General features: G+C 39.2%; 1 protein-coding gene across 1 annotated transcript in view; it reads right to left on the bottom strand.

Moving 5' to 3' along the window:
- The window catches only part of F13A1 (coagulation factor XIII A chain), a 235169-nt gene that overhangs the window by 127545 nt on the left and 91522 nt on the right, over positions 1-16102 (bottom strand). Inside the window, exons 6-7 of the mRNA XM_023741733.1 lie at positions 15836-15954; positions 12438-12545 (exon numbers count right to left, since the gene is read on the bottom strand). Coding sequence (XP_023597501.1) covers positions 12438-12545; positions 15836-15954 — 227 coding nt within the window. The remainder of the gene's footprint in view (positions 1-12437; positions 12546-15835; positions 15955-16102) is intronic.

Raw genomic sequence — 16102 nt, 5'->3', positions numbered from 1 at the left:
GTAAGTGAATTAAGCAAAATTTAAAAACTTTGAGCCAAGTTAAATAAAATTTAAATATAATTACATGTAATACTTTTAAATTAAATAGCATGATACCATTTGACATAAAGACAAATAGATAAATGGAACACAATAGAAAGCACAGAAAAAGAACCACACAAATATAGTTAACTGATTTTTGACAAAGGTGAAAGGCAATTCTATTGACATAAACAGTCTTTTCAACAAATGGTGCTTGAGCAATTGGATATTTATATGCAATAAAAATGAACTTTGATCCATATCTTGGGATCAGGAGCCACACTAGGGAGATAGAATAAGCCCTGGGTTTCTGTACGTTTCAAGGGGTGGGGAGACAGTCTCAAAGCATGATGGATACTGGACTTCTCTCCAGTTTTGGTCATGGGGGCATGAGCAGGTTGTAACTTGTTACTAAAAAAAAAGGTGACATTTCTTGATTCTCCAAGTTTCTGTAGCACATACCTTTATATAGCTACTATTTTTTGTGTGTAGTTACTTTTTCTTTCCATTTGTTTTTAAATATGTAAAAGCATTTTTCTCCTATGTGCCTATTTTATATGTCTATGATGAAATGACTTCTATCTATTATAAACTTATTATATTCTCTTAAAATTCATTGTTAAGAGTTATATTCTCATAACAGTTAGTATTTCTGTAACTCTTTTAGAAAATAGTTTTGTACTTAATCCTGCCTATAATAGTTTCTAAAAGTTCATTGGATTAAATTCTTGGTAACATGAACTACCTCTAAAAGTGGGGAGTTAAGTTGGGGCAGGAAAAATTATTCCCCTTGTAAGAGCCTTTCCAGATTTTGTGAACCGTAAGCCCCCAGCTACAGCCCAGAGGTGATCAATCTTTAGCATAGGTGGAAGTGGGAGAGTGAATGTCAAATTGTGCCCCATGGCACTCTAGCTTCTGCAAAAGAACCTCAGTAGTCACTGTGTTGGTGGGGGATAGAGTAAAGGGTGGTCAGGAGAAGACTGAGTGGGATGTAGGAGCTTCAAGCATGACTTCTCTTCAATGATGACAGCTCCACATTTTCTCTTCTCTATTTTTGAAAAAATTGCTCTAAAAAAATATGGTCTAGGAATGTGGAAATCTATTTATTGTCTGCTCTGCCATTAGCCAGGTTACGTGGTGAGGATGGAGGAGAGAAGAGCTGAAGATGAAGTGCTCTTAGACAGATTATTCCATGGACAGTCCTTCCAGCAAGTACACATGAGAGAAAATAAATGGAGTAGCAGAAATTCTATTTTCTTCCTTGCTGGCTCTTCATCCTTCATCCCTCCGGGATTTCATAGCACGTACAACAGCCTTGGTCACACACTTTGGCCCAAAGGAAAAGAGTTGGTGGGAGGGCAGTCTGCCTCTATGTCTCTTATCTGGGGTGCCTAAACAGAGGCCTTGGGCCCAGAACATTCTCTGATAAGCAGGCTGGAAATTGCATCTCTTTCTCTCTACCAGTTCCTTCTTATCAGAGAAGTCTTCTCTCTGTACTAGGTACACAATAAACTTCTCTGTTTCTTGCTCATGTGTGGGCCCCATCTGGTACCTGGTCAACCCAGTCCTGTACCTGTTCTCAGCAAGGAGGAAACGGTGTCTCTCAGTCTGGGGTGTGCACAGAGCAGTTGCTCGGCACCAGCTGCAAGGGACAGCTCACTGGCCATGGGAGACCAGTGCCCCCAAGTGAAGCGATCTCACTGTGTCTCTTCTTTGGTGATTAAAGCGCTATCCCATGTACTAACAGGGTGTGTGGTTTGTGTCTTTTGTTGGTGACTTTGAACCCTGCTATAGCAAAAGACATCACTGTCTCCATGGCTTATCATAGAGATGGCCTTAACAAGCTGCTTCCTGCCTTGGTGCTATTGGAAATAAATGTTGTTCTCTCTTCCTGGAATGCTCTTCCACACTCAAACCCCCTCTTGGCAAATGATTACTGATTAAAACTTAGCTGGTTTCACTCTGGAAATCTCTACCTAACTATCACTTTGCTTTAGATGTCCTTCCTCTGCTTGCACAGTACTTTCTGCTTAGCACTATCCTTTTGTTTACTACATTGCACTGTGTCATTAATTGTCCTTGTTCCCATTACCAGACTATAAGTTCCTGGAAGGAAGGTGCTGTAATGTTTTGACTTTGTATTTTCAGTGCTACCACAGAGTGGACCCTCAATAAAGTCTGTTCAGTTAACAGATGTGATATCTGTGGAGATTAGGTGTAGGCCACATTTTAATATTTCTTTACCAGATCAAAGTAAGTTGGTTTATCAAAGTGGCAACAAATATTTTTGTTGAAATTGACAAATTGTTTCTAAAATTTATATAGGAATGCAAAGGATCTGGAATAACCAAAATAATAATTTAAAAAAAAAACAAGTTGTAAGACTAATTTCAAGACTTACTATAATGCCATAGTAATCAAGACAGTATAGTACTGGTATCAGAATGGACAAATAGACCAGTGGAACAGAATATAGAGCCCAGAAATAGATACACAGCTATACAGTCATTTAATTTTCAACAAAATCAAAACAATTCAATGGGAGAACTGGCAGTTTTTCCAACAAAGGAAAACCTTCCTAACAGTCTCTTCAACAAATGGTGCTGGAACAAATGGATAAACTGGGAAAAAATAAACCTTGAGCCCTACTTTGCACCACACAGAACGATAACTCAAGATGATCCATAGACTTAAATTTAAAAGCCAAAATTGTAAAGCTTGTAAAAGAAAGCAGAGGGGAATATCTTCATGACCTTGTAGAAATAGCATATTTCCTGGAAAGGACTCTTAAAAAATTGAAAAAAAAAAAAAAAGAAGGACTTCATAAAATGTAAACTCTTTTGTTTCTTAAAATACACCATTAAGAAAATGTAACAGCAAGCTAAAGTCTGGGAAAAAAATATACTCTATACATATATCTGACAAAGGACTTGTAGCCAGACTATATACAGAGTAACTACAATTCAATAATATAAAGACAAATAATCCAATAAAAATTGGACGACGACTTGAAAAGACACCACATAAAAAGAAAGATATATGAATGCACAATAAATGCAAGGAAAAGTGCTCAAAATCATTGATCATAAGAGAAATGCAAATGAAAGCCCCAGTGAGATACTGCTATACACCCACTAGAATGACTAAAATTACAAAAGCTGAAAACACCAAATTAATAAGCAAAGCTGTAGAAAAACTGGAACTCTCATATATTATTGGCAGGCATGTAAAATGGTAAACCATTTTTAAAAAACTGGCATATTTTATAAAGTTAAACATATACTTACCCTATGATCCAGGCATGCTACCATTAGCTATTTGTCTTACAGCCATGAAGACATATATACAGAAAAACACTTCTGCATAGGAGCGAGTACATAGCTTTATTCATATTAACGCCAATTTGGAAATGTCTCAAATGTCCATCAACAGGTGAAGAGAGAGACAAATTGTGATATATTTATACAATGAAATACTGCTCGGCCACAAAAAGGAACAAACTAAAGATACATATGCCACAACTAACTGAGTTAAAAAAGCCAGCCCCAAATAGTGCCTACTGTATGAGTTCAATTATATGAAGTTAAGAACAGGCAAAACTAAACTATTGAGAGAAATCAGAATAGCGATTGCCTTTGGGGGTATGGATTGACCAGAAGGGAGCAGCAGGGGAATTTCTGAGGTGATGGAATTGTTTCTATTTTGATTGAGGTGGTGATTATGCCAGTCAAATCTCACTGAACTGTGAGATAGTATATAGTATCCATGCATTTCGCTGTATGTAATTTTACTTCAATTAAAAAAAACAAACAGACAAACCATGAACTAACCCTAATCTATATTGTGAAGTATATAACCACTGGTTTACGAATGTCCTTTGGTATATATACACAATGCACAGTTCTGGCAGGGGTAGGTAATTAAATTCATTTTTCATGATAGCTATTACAACAAGGAATTATTAACCTTCTCTCCCTCAGTAACTGAGGATTTTCATTTGGCCCAAACATATTTTACTGATTGGCAGTTATAAGAGAAATAACCAAACGAGGACCAAGAAACAGAAACTTTAAGCTGTATAAGTGTTGGCTGCTTTTCTCACTGCTATACTACAGCTGCATAGACTAGGGATGGTGGAGGACAGGCCTTCAAAAATAAGTGAATGTAAGACATGGATGGATGCGAGGGGAAAGCAGAGCAAGAGGAATAAAGAAGGACAAGAATGTCAAGGGAGAAGAGAAAGGGAAGGAAAGCGGGCGAGAAGGGAACACAGGGTGCACCAAGCTGTCAGGCAGGTCCTAAAGGGCAATGGTGGCATTGCTACATTTCCATCCATCCATCCTGGGGGTGTCTGCCCCCGGAGACCAGAGCAGCACCATCGGCACAGCTTGGAGGGAGTGCTGAAAAACATCCCGTGTTTCAGAAATAGCCTGTGTGATTACAAAATAGATGCAGTATTGAAACCTCATTCCAAGAAGCAATTCAGGGAAAGCAGACATTTAGATTGACTGCGATTATCACATTCAAGAGATGGCTTGTAATAAATGTCTGTTTTTCTCCAAAAATATGGGCAGAGCAGGCATAAGAAATGTAACCTTAATAATTGAGAAACCAAGCTGTTTGCCCAGAAATGAAAACTTCATTACGTTGCTGGCTTTTAGCATAGAGAAAATAAATGATGTCTGAACAATTCATTGTCCCTCACTCCCTCCTCCTGAAAGAGAAGGATGGACTCAGACAGGGCATGTATATTTGTACCCAAGGAGGTTATGTGATAGGGAGAAAGGACAGACAGAGGACAAATACAGTGGAATATAACATTGTATGTGTAACAGTGGGGTCAGGCAACTTGTGATCCAATTCCAGTTCTACCAGAGACTTTGGGACATAAATATTCTTAACTTCCTGATTCCTCAGTCTCTCCATCTATGCACTGGTTATTTATGAAATGGATACAATTTCTCAAAAGTGGCTATGAAGATAATTTCTGTTAGGTAAATTCTATTTTCCCACTGACTTCCAATGTATTTGTCAATTGTTAAAAATCCTCAATAAACAGAAATTAAAAATCCCTGGTGAATAAGGTGACCTTATGGTATTATGTTTAGTTAGAAATGTATCCGAGAATTGTCCTGACTTCACACTTCCCCTTCCCCATCGATCCCCTTGGCCATTCCTGAACTGTAGTAATGCCTCCTGTGCTTAGGGATAACCTGACTCCAATTTTAAGGTTTCAAAAAATCTTATTAGGACTGGTATTTTCATATTTTACGTAGTTGGACACAAGAACATTCTTCATTAACACTAACCAGGAGGTTTTCCAAAAGGAGCCATGCTGGTAGCCCCTACACACTGAAATCTGTCACCACCAAAAGGTCATAAAGAACATCAGAGGCCTCTGGCTTTTTCTGCCTTTGCAAAATGAGGAATGTCATTTCTTCCCTTCTTGGGCATGGATCATGAAGAAATAACAACCTGAAATAAAACAATCTAATAGTGTTTGAGGCCCAGAGACTCTGGATGGGGACTCGAATCCCTCACGAAGCCCGAATCTGGCAGTGGTCACCAGCCTAGGAACCCTGACCTCCAGGAGTCTGCAAAGTTAGTAATGCAGGTGTGTGAGTTATTTTCACTCTTCCAAAACAATGAATGGAAATCGTATATTTATGCTGAAAGAGATAGCACTGAAACAGAACAACCAGAACAGAAATAATGAAAATGCTCACACATTGTGAGGAATGTAACCAACGTCCCTGAACAACTTACGTAGAAATTGTTGAATTGGAACCTAAATTGCTGTGTAAGCCTTCACCGAGAACACAATAAAATATTCTTAAAGGAGAAAAAAAAAGATGGCATTGAATCATGTTCGCTGTGGTGGCACTGATTATCTGGTGCTGACTTGAGGTTCTGACTGGTGGTTATATAAGTCTTTGATGCAAGAATGGAGACCAAATTATTACTAAATAATCATGCTTTTTTTGATAGATGAATTTTTTTAAAAAGTAAGATCCACATGGGGAAATGTGAAAAGGCTTCTTGGTGGGGAGAAGGTTGGGAATGATGGCCAGGTCCTCAAATTTCTCCACAGTAATTCACTCTAAGAAAGGGGATATCAGCTGCTTTAGAAACCAAAGGAGTTAGTGATTTACAAATTTTTTTTTTTTAAATAACAGCTGTTAGGGCGCTATGGTGTGATTGGTCTGTATGATCAGGAAGGAGACTTTATGTATTTATTTCTGACTTTGAGGTTTATTTGAGATGACTGAAGAGTAGAGTTTCTAACCCAAGTGAATTTTGAAATGTAATCTGAATACTTTTATTCAAGGCTTATTGCATGAACAGGTTTGCTAAATGTGAAGCTACCCATAAGATGTCCAAGGAAACAACTGCAGGAAAGTAACACATGCTTTGTAGTATGCCAGTGTAGGATACTGCTTGGCAAAGTATCAAAGCAGTGGTGCCATTACTGTCTTTTTCATACATGAAAAAAGAACTTTCTAAATTCTGGGACAAGCAGAAGGGGAGGAAAGATGGACAAAGTGGAAAATAACTTTATGGTCAGTTTATCTACAGGATCGCAGGTCTTTGGGGACCAGAGCCCTGAAGCCTCATTTGTCTCGTAGATGTACAGTCATTCATCTTGTATTGGGCCCTAAGAACTCTAGGACCTGCCGCTATTTGTGGTCAGTTTGATTTACTAGCTGGAATTCAGGATTTTTTTGTTTTTTATAATACTAAGAGTACACTGAACTTCGATTGGTTAAAAAAAGTTCAGCGTTGAGTTAGTTCTCACGAGGCACAGTCAGAGCAGGGTATTAATGGGGATTAATGATGCCATCGTGGTTCGATACTAGCAAAAGACTAGAGTTAAAAATAAATGTGTATACCTCACGGGAAGCTGGAAAGTCCAGGCTGGCAACAGTACAAAGCACTAAAATTTTAAAATATGTAACTATATTGACCTTTTTTTCTCTTCTCCTACCTTTCAAATTTTGCCATCCATGTTACCTTGTTTTGTTTTTGTTTTTTAATTATAACAGAATCAAAATGTCACGGAGGCAAATAAGTATAAATGTTGGGACCCCATGGAAGAAACTTTAGTGGTGGGAACTTTATGTTTTCTGAATTGCAAAACAAACCAACCCCAGAGGAGCAAATTACTCCATTCCACCATGGGAAAGGGTTTCTGCTATGGACCCTTGTCAGCCATTCTCCTATCCCTTGATCCAATCATCCAACACTTGTTAGATCAGTGTGTAGTCCTGGGAAAATTTTGAGCTCAACTTGAGAGATTTCATCTCCCATACGACTTTATGCTTATTTCCATCAGAAAATTTATCATAATGTACTAAAATTTTTTACTTACTGCTCTGTCTTCTCTACTAGACTTTAAGTTCTATGAAGGCAGAAAGTATGTTGTGTTCACAGTTGTACCCCAGTGCCTAGACTGGTAGATTCTCAATAAATATTTGTTGAATTAATGAGTTAATAATGAATGTTTTACCACCATCAGCACCATCACTGGCATCACCACCATCATCACCTCCACCACTACTATCATCACCACCGCAACTACCATTGTCATCATCATCATCATAATCAAAACCACCTCCACCTCCGCCGCCACCACCACCAACCACCACCATTACCACTGCCATTATTACAATCATCATAACCAGCACCACAGCCACCATTACCGTCATCACCATCACCACTACAACCACCTTCAGTACCATCATCGCCACCAACATCACCATCACCATACCACATTTGGTACCTAATCCTCTTTGGGAACTCCTTCTCCAGGAACGCATTTAGAATCTTCTAATTCACACCTTCCTTCACTTACTGTCTTATTCAAAATTCATGTGCTCTGAGCACCATTACCTTCAAACCTTGTTCTTTTCTAGGAGGCAGCTAGTTAATTTGATACAGTAATTGTGTTATTTGTAATGATGTGTTACTATTGGCCCTCTAAGGTATACGAGCAGAGAGTAAGGACAATACTTAGCTCCAGCTCAGCCACTGATTTGCTGTGTGTCTTTGACTGCATGACATGACTTCCAAGGACCTCCATTTCTTCCCCTAGAAGACCCTTGGAGAGTCTTCTGCATCTCACAGACTGCTTCTGAACACATGTGAAAAGAGATCTTCTATGGATAAAGTCTTCACCCAGAGGAGTGAATCTACGCAGGGGTGAAATATTGGGAGGTTTCACAGAGAATTAAGTAAGCAGCATCTGCAGTGACCTCACTATTGCGGCAGCAGCTGCACCTCGCTGGAGAAGCCCCCTGCCCCGAGTTGCTGCCAGATCCAATCAGTCACAGGCAGAAACAGGCATGGGCAGGTAACCCCCTGCAGTAATGCCAGGCTATTGTTACCAACTCCCCTTTCCCCAAAACCATGCTGTCCCTGTCACAACATGTCATAGCACAACTGTTCTGATGGGCTAACTGGGAGCTCAGAGTCCACATCTGGTTTCTTTACAGCATTTTGGGGTTAGAAGTAGAATGTTTTGTTAATACGATGTGAGAAAAAGTTTCAGATGGCACAAAGCCTCCTTTGTAAATTTCCCTGATCATTTTCCTGGTGGGGACTGTCACATTAGAAATGAAGTGGAAAGAAAGCAGCAATCAAGCATTACAATTTAAAGCAGGAATGGTAACTTTAGGCAAGTTTCTTCTTTCTTTCTACTCTCCTTTTTGAAATTTTCTTTTCTTCCTTAAATCCATCTGCAGTGTAGATTTGGTAGAATGCACTACTCAGTATTTACAGTAGTCTCAACAAAACTTTGCTTATGTAAGGTTGTAACATCTCAGGCCCAATCCCCAGACAGTGAGATTACAGGATTTTGGAGTTTTTCTTTCTCCTGAGGGAAATCCAACAGCCCCAGGTTGTCCAGATTGCCATAAACTTTTCCTATTTTCACATAAAAGTGAAGCAAACAACAACCCAAAAAACGAGCTAGAGAAAATACCAAATATATAAAGGCAAAAAAAAAAAAGAGAGCATTGTTTTGAAGAATAAAGGGATTTTCTTACGGCACTGGGAATACCAAATGAGGTTTGAGTACAGGGACAAAATTTTCTTTCAAAGACAAATAAGACCTGGAGAGGTTAAGTTACTTGTCCTGGGTCACACAGTAAGTTAGTAGCAAAGCCAGACAGTGGTCAGATCTCTCAACTTGGGACCAAGACCCTTTCCACACAACACTGCCTTCCCTCTCCCCTTAGCAGAGGGATGAAAACTGCTGGTTTTGAAGGAGTTGAGAAGAGAGATCCTCCATGTGGGCAAGAAGAGAGTGTTATTCGCATTCTATAAGCTGAGAAATTGAGCTATGGAGTAATTTAATGTTGGGGTCCACAACAGGGGGTGACTTTGACCCCAGGGAATATTTGGTGACATCTGCAGACATTCTTAATTGTCACAAGTTGAGGGGAGGGAAAGGAGGGTGATATTGGCACCTTGTTTGTAGAAGGTAGGATGCTACTAAATATCCTACAATGCACAGTACAGCCCCCACAACAGAGAATTATCCAGCCCAAAGTGTCAGTTTTACTGAGGTTGACAAACCATGGTTTATTGGCTCACTCCAGGCCATATACACTGGACAATAAAGGTTTTTATCTGAGGATTATGTGCTTAAAACCCAGATGTCTGTTGCCAGTCACAGAAAGTTAGCACAATATGAGTCATCACCCACGCTCATTTAGCACCAGGCACCCAGCTACTCTGCAGACTCCTTGCTAATCTTCAGTGCTGGACTTTGTCATGAACACTGTAAGCAAATTTGTCTTTGGGGTCCAGCCATCTGCTCCTGCCTCCTGTCCCCACTCCCTTCTCCCTCTTCCGGTGTCCAGCCAGGACCACACAGCTTTATCCCCACCCTTCCTGACAACACTTCCTCCAGGAAAGTTCCGCCTTCCACCACATTCTCCTTGGCATGAGGTGAAGTGGATGTATTAGCCCTCCCAAAGAATTTGCATGTCACGGTGTTCCTCTGCTCTAGTATTTGGACCCTGTGAAAGGAATTTCGAGCCTCAGTGACCAGGCTGGGGAGGTCTTTGAGAAAGAAAGTTCCCATAACAATGGTGTAGGCAGCATCTGTTCTATCAGAAGGCTGGGTCACCCCTGAGGCAAACAGACAGGCCTATTGTCTTCTGAGTCCCAGGTGTGGCTTGACTGTACCAACATCACCACTTTCTTTCTGGGCTCCCCAAATAATTTCCTCATATTTTAAGAAAAATCTTTACTTGAGAAATTTGAGGGCTTTTTTTTTTTTCCCCTAGTCTTTGCTTAACTTCACTCTGCAATTTCCTGATAGATTTCTAGGATTCGTGAACAGGAAGGTAACGGTCTGAATGATCAGAAAACATGATTTAAAAAAAAAAGTGTCATCTTTTTAATTTTGTTTTGCAGGTCGATATCTTAGTTTTAAAAATCATTATAAATGAATTGATTCTGGAAACAGTCGCAGAACTATTCCAAGGATTGAAAGAGGCAATAAATGTGAAAGGGTTTTGAAAACTACCAAGTGTTTTGCATATGCGAGCAGTAAAGATGGTGGAAAGAGAAATATTATTCAAGCCGCCCAGGGTCTCTAACTCCCAAAGCACCCCACCCCCCCGGTGCCCCCCAAACCAAAACCAAACCCAACCAAACTGTTCTGCAAGTAGATTCTCTGTATCTAGTTCTAAACCTTGTAATTGGGTTATACATTTTCAAAATTAGAACTTCATAGACTTTTTATGATTAATGAAATTTCAAAGCAATTTGCATTAGGATTATGCGCTTGATTCAAGACTTGAGAGCTTCCACTTAGCCAAGCGCCAGTGGAGACAGTATTAGGTGAGCTGCTTCATATTTTCTTCCCTCTTGCAATGGGCTGTGCTAGGCAGTGATTTCTGGATTAGCAAAAATACACAAACTGCATGAGTAAGCTTAGGCTGATGAGCAGGCCATTTTAGGATGCTTAAAAAGGAATTAATTTATATTCATCCACTGCTAGCTGTTGCTTCCCTTTTCATGGCAAACCTATCATGGTAACCTCAAAGAAGAGGAAATGGGGAAAGCTTGTCTGTGAAACAGGAAAAATAGAGAAAAAATAGATATCAACTGCAGTTTGATACGTTGTGATAACTAGTTCTTGTAAAGAAATTCTTAATTTTTTTTTTAAATTCGTTGTCTTTTCATTATGTAAACTAACAGCAGAAACTATATGTTAGTTTTTGCCGTAACTTTTTAAGCTTCACTATTTATTAAATTTACATGTAGCTTAGTTATTAATAAAATAAAAAATATCCCTCCTTCTTAAAAGCTGACCAGACAGTACACCTCATATCATTATCAGCCTAATATTTTTATATTAACAATACTGATTTTATGTAACTCAAAAGAATACACAAACAAACTCAAGGATAAGATTCTTCCCAAGAGAGAAGTTTTTAGAAACTTTAAAGATACTGATAATATGACTTTTTTTTTTTTGCTCAGTTTTGCATTATATACAATACCCACCCAACCTAAGGTTTCTTCAGGAATACTGAGCTCATGAATCAGATTTCATATGCCTTTATGCACCAAGGAGATGACTCTACGTGTTGTGTAGATCAGTGCATTAGAGGACTGCAAGGGACCTAAGTGTCACATTTAATACTCCTACCACACCTGAACCCTAACCTTCCCTCTTATGGGAGCGCTATCACCTCTCTCAGCAAACCGTTCCATTGGAGGATCTCTGCATTCCCAAAGGTGTTTCATGATTTTCCACAGAGACCAGCATGGAAGGAAGAAAGTATCTGGACTTGAAGTCAGCAGACCTGGGTTCTACTGAGGCTTCATCACTGACCTCACCCAAGTATGTCCTAAGTTGTAAAATGGCATTAGTGGTGCCTACCCTATTTACCTCGTGGAACTCCTGTGAATTATAAATACCCATGTTATCAGCTATAAAGCACTATGGTGAGATATCATTGTAATAGAAGCTAGGATTAACTAGAGCCATTTATTTCTTTATTCTTGCTATTTGTGTGAAAATAGAGAAAAGCTAGGTCTTGCATGTCTTTCTTTTTTTTGTGCCTTTCGATCAATTGATTGATTGATTGATTATGGTCACTGACATTTTGTCACAGCCACTCCTCGATCCTGAGACAAGAGATTCTTAAGAATAATGGGTCTGTGGTATCATGTTATCTATCACCATTTGTTTTAAACTGAAGAAACATACAGTGTTGAGAAAATAATTCTGTTCTAGAGTACATGATAAGCTTAGAGCTATACTTGATGTCATAAGCCTGAATCCTACAAATGGAAGTTTATTGCTAATTGTCATTTCAACAACTTAATGAACCAGCATCTATACTGAAGCAAATGATGTGTGTTGTAGATTTTAATAATCATTAGTTGTTGCTTACCATGGCAGAACCAACTCGGCTGACTTTGATGGGATTCCCTCTACCAGAAAGGTCCATTTCTGCTTTGTCCATTATATACAGGCACACATCAAGGATGCCATCCTCAAACTATCCAGGAGAAAAGAAAAGGAGAAACTACTTAATGTTCACTATGCAAAAAATGTGTTCTCTGCTTAAAAATACAATGAATCTACAATCTAATTAGTATATTTCCTATAAAAGAATCTCTCATAATATTTAGTATGAAGCATCAAAGTGAAAGGAAGACATCCTTTTTTTTTATCCAGTACAACTAACAAGAACATAAAAGCAAACCATAAATATAAACAAAACTACTAGACAGCTGATCTACTCAAGGAACATGGATTGATTTGAAGTTCTTCAGACAGCTGATCTACTCAAGGAACATGGATTGACTTGAAGTTCTTCAGAAGGTTGTACAAGTGAATTTAGACAATTTTTCCAACATATCAGTGTCCAAGCAAAGGGAAGAATGATTTACCATGAATGAAGTCTTGAGACTTCAAAAATAGCACGAGTTGTGAGTCCTTGTGCACCTTTAAAATAAATGACTCCCAGGTATATCGTAGTGACATACTTCAGGCATAGTTAGCTTACACCCAAAATAGTACGAGACCTTATCTAATAAATTTCAGCCTAAGGTTCCCCTCTTCTGAGACAAGGTGAACCCCAGGGTCAAAGAGAGGGCACAGAGGCCTAGAGAGACTAGATTGTATCATCAAAGGCATTCCTGGTGGTCAGTTCAATTTGCCTAGAAAAAATTGCTAGCCACAGAAAATACCAGAATTTTCTTAAAAAGGAATAGAGATAAGATAGTAATAAAAGGGCAAGTTTGAAAGATTTCACCTATACCGTAACTCAATATAATAGGACATTTCCCTGAATACAGAAATCTTGCATATCACCTATCCAATTACTTGTGACAGAAACCACAATCTTAATAGCCAGTTACCATGTAATTCTTTATTAAATCCAGTTAGAAAACCGACTCTGTGGGTACCCAAAACTGAAATGATAGATGCAGTAATGGGTAATTGCACAAGTCCTTCAGGTATATAAATAGCTCATTATTCTGGTTCTTATTAAGCAGCATGGCTCAGTTGTGTCTACGGGACATGATAGAACTAACTGGAGAGATAAAGAATTAGTCATATATCTGGTTGTTTCCCTATATCACTCCAACAACACACTTGACTTGTTATTTTGGCTGAAGGAACCAAATCAACTGATTTTTTAAGTGATATTAGATACAGCAGTGCCTGTGCTCAAGGGTTGTTGTTAGTTGCTGTTGATTTGGCTCTGACTCATGTTGTTGTTGTTAGGTGCCGGTCAAGTTGGCTCCAATCCATAGTGACCCTATGTACAACAAATCAAAACACTTCCTGGTCCTGCACCATCCTCACAATTGTTATGCTTGAGCCAATTGTTGCAGCCACTGTGTCAATCCATCTCATTGAAAGTCTTCCTCTTTTGGATGACCTTCTACCTTACCAAACATGATGTCCTTCTCCAGGGACTGATCCCTCCTGGTAACATGTCTAAAGTATGTGAGATGTAGTCTCATCATCCTTGCTTCTAAGGAGCATTCTGGTTGTACTTCCAAGACAGATTTGTTCATTCTTTTGGCAGTCCATGGTATATTCAATACTCTTCTGACTCATAGTGACTCCATATATAATAAAACTCAGTGTTGCCCAATCCTGTGCCATCTTCATGATCCTTGGTATGCTCAACTCCATTGTTGCTGCCATTATATCAATCTATCTCATTGAGGGTTTTCCTCACCTTCCCTGGCCCTCCACTTTGAGAAACATGATGTCCTTTACCAGATATCAGTCCCTCCTTATGACATGTCCAAAGTGAGTGAATTGAAGACTTGGAAAATATTCTGTGTTCCATAGAATTTTCATCAGCTGATTTTTGGAAGTAGATCATCAGGCCTTTCTTTCCAGTCTTGTCTTAGTCTGGAAGCTCTGCTGAAACCTCTCCTCTATGGGTGACCCTGCTGATATTTGAAATACTGGTGGCATAGCTTCCAGCATCACAGTAACATGCAAACCACCACAGTATGATAAACTGACAGATGAGTGGAGGGTTTCAGGGGTACCCACTATTACAATCAAAGGCATGCTGGCTCAGGAGTACCCTGGCCCTGCTTGGGACACTTTCCCAGTACTACTTGCTACTCACTTTGCTGAGTTTTCTTTTTATTGGCCATCTATTGTTTGTCACTTTAGGTCCATAAATAAAACCACACCTAAAGGCTAGGAATTGAGGATCCGAGGCAAGGGCATCAGATAATAGGCAGTAGTCAAAGGCTGTGTGGTCACCCAGGAAAGGAAGGCATGTAACCAGGCAGCCAGACAGAGGCTCAAAAACAATGGGCTCAAGCTTGAGCTTGGCAGGGCTTGAGAAAGGCAAAAGGGCAAGCCAGAGTTAGGGTGAGGAGCTGGTCTCAAAGCGAGGTGGATAAGACAAGCGCTACCAATGGTCATGCTAGAGTTGGGGGTGAGGCATCTAGAGAGCATTCAGATGGAAGACAAAACAAGATAGAGGAGAAAGAAAGCACCATGAAAGCAAGAAAGCACCCTGTGGGCAGATGAAATCCCTCTCTGGATCCACAGAACAAGAATTCCTGATTCCAGTAATCTTGGCCCAAACCCTGAGAAATGAGAAGGGACATATTCATTTCCTCACATGTTGCTAATGAAAAACAGTTTTTTAATCACATGGCATGTATTCATTTATGGAAACGTGATGTCATTCATTTGTTCCACTGTTGAAGATACCACACTGAAAGAGTTTGAATAATTGAATATCTTAAAGGAAATACCATTTGCTACTTTATAGCTAGATAGTTGCTTGAGATTGCAGCTGGTAAGGTGTCTCTAAGTCAAAGTCCTCCTTTGATGAACCGTAACACTCCTTTCTAATTAGCAGTATCCTATATATACTGACACTTACGCAAAAGTGATTTCTTTGAGTTGGGCACACATCTTGCAGTATCCTTTGCATCATTTTCAAAAGTCCATTCTTTATAAGGAAAGGAAAACCAGTTCATTCCAGATAGAATAGCAATGTCTGCACTAATGAGAGTTCACTGTACTGAGATGCATTTCTCAATAGAGTGCCATGTTATCCATAGAATGGTTGATCTCCATAACATTGTAATAACCAAAGATATGTGGTTTCAATTGATAAATTATGCAGCTGTCTCTAAAAGTCTCTACTCCCATTCGCTCTGTCTTGCAGTCTCAGATCCTGGAAAGCAGGAAATTATGCTTGTCTAATATTGATGTATGGCACCTGCAGTGATTCATGGGACAAAAACATTAAATAAAAGTGCCCTTGACAATGACAAATTTTAAATGGCTCACCTGACCATAGCTCCAGCTTCTATTCTTGATGTCCTTGACTTCTCCATGGAAAATAACCCCGATGTCGTTCAGGACATACTCTTCTCGTTCTCTCTCATCATCCAGATACACAGCATCCTCTGCAGCAGGATTTAAACATAGTGGCCATCACCATTATGAAACTGTTTTCAAATACTTCCAAGTTTATTTTTTTTCTAAACTGCAATTTAATCAACTAAATGACAAAAAAAAAAAAAAGATATTTTGTTTCGCTTAGCAGAGCTCATT

The sequence above is a fragment of the Trichechus manatus genome, unplaced genomic scaffold, assembly GCF_000243295.1.
Source record: "Trichechus manatus latirostris isolate Lorelei unplaced genomic scaffold, TriManLat1.0 scaffold00188, whole genome shotgun sequence".
NCBI lineage: Eukaryota > Metazoa > Chordata > Mammalia > Sirenia > Trichechidae > Trichechus > Trichechus manatus.
The sequence above is the reverse complement of the archived record's forward strand: the minus strand, read 5'-3'. Positions and strand labels throughout refer to the sequence as shown.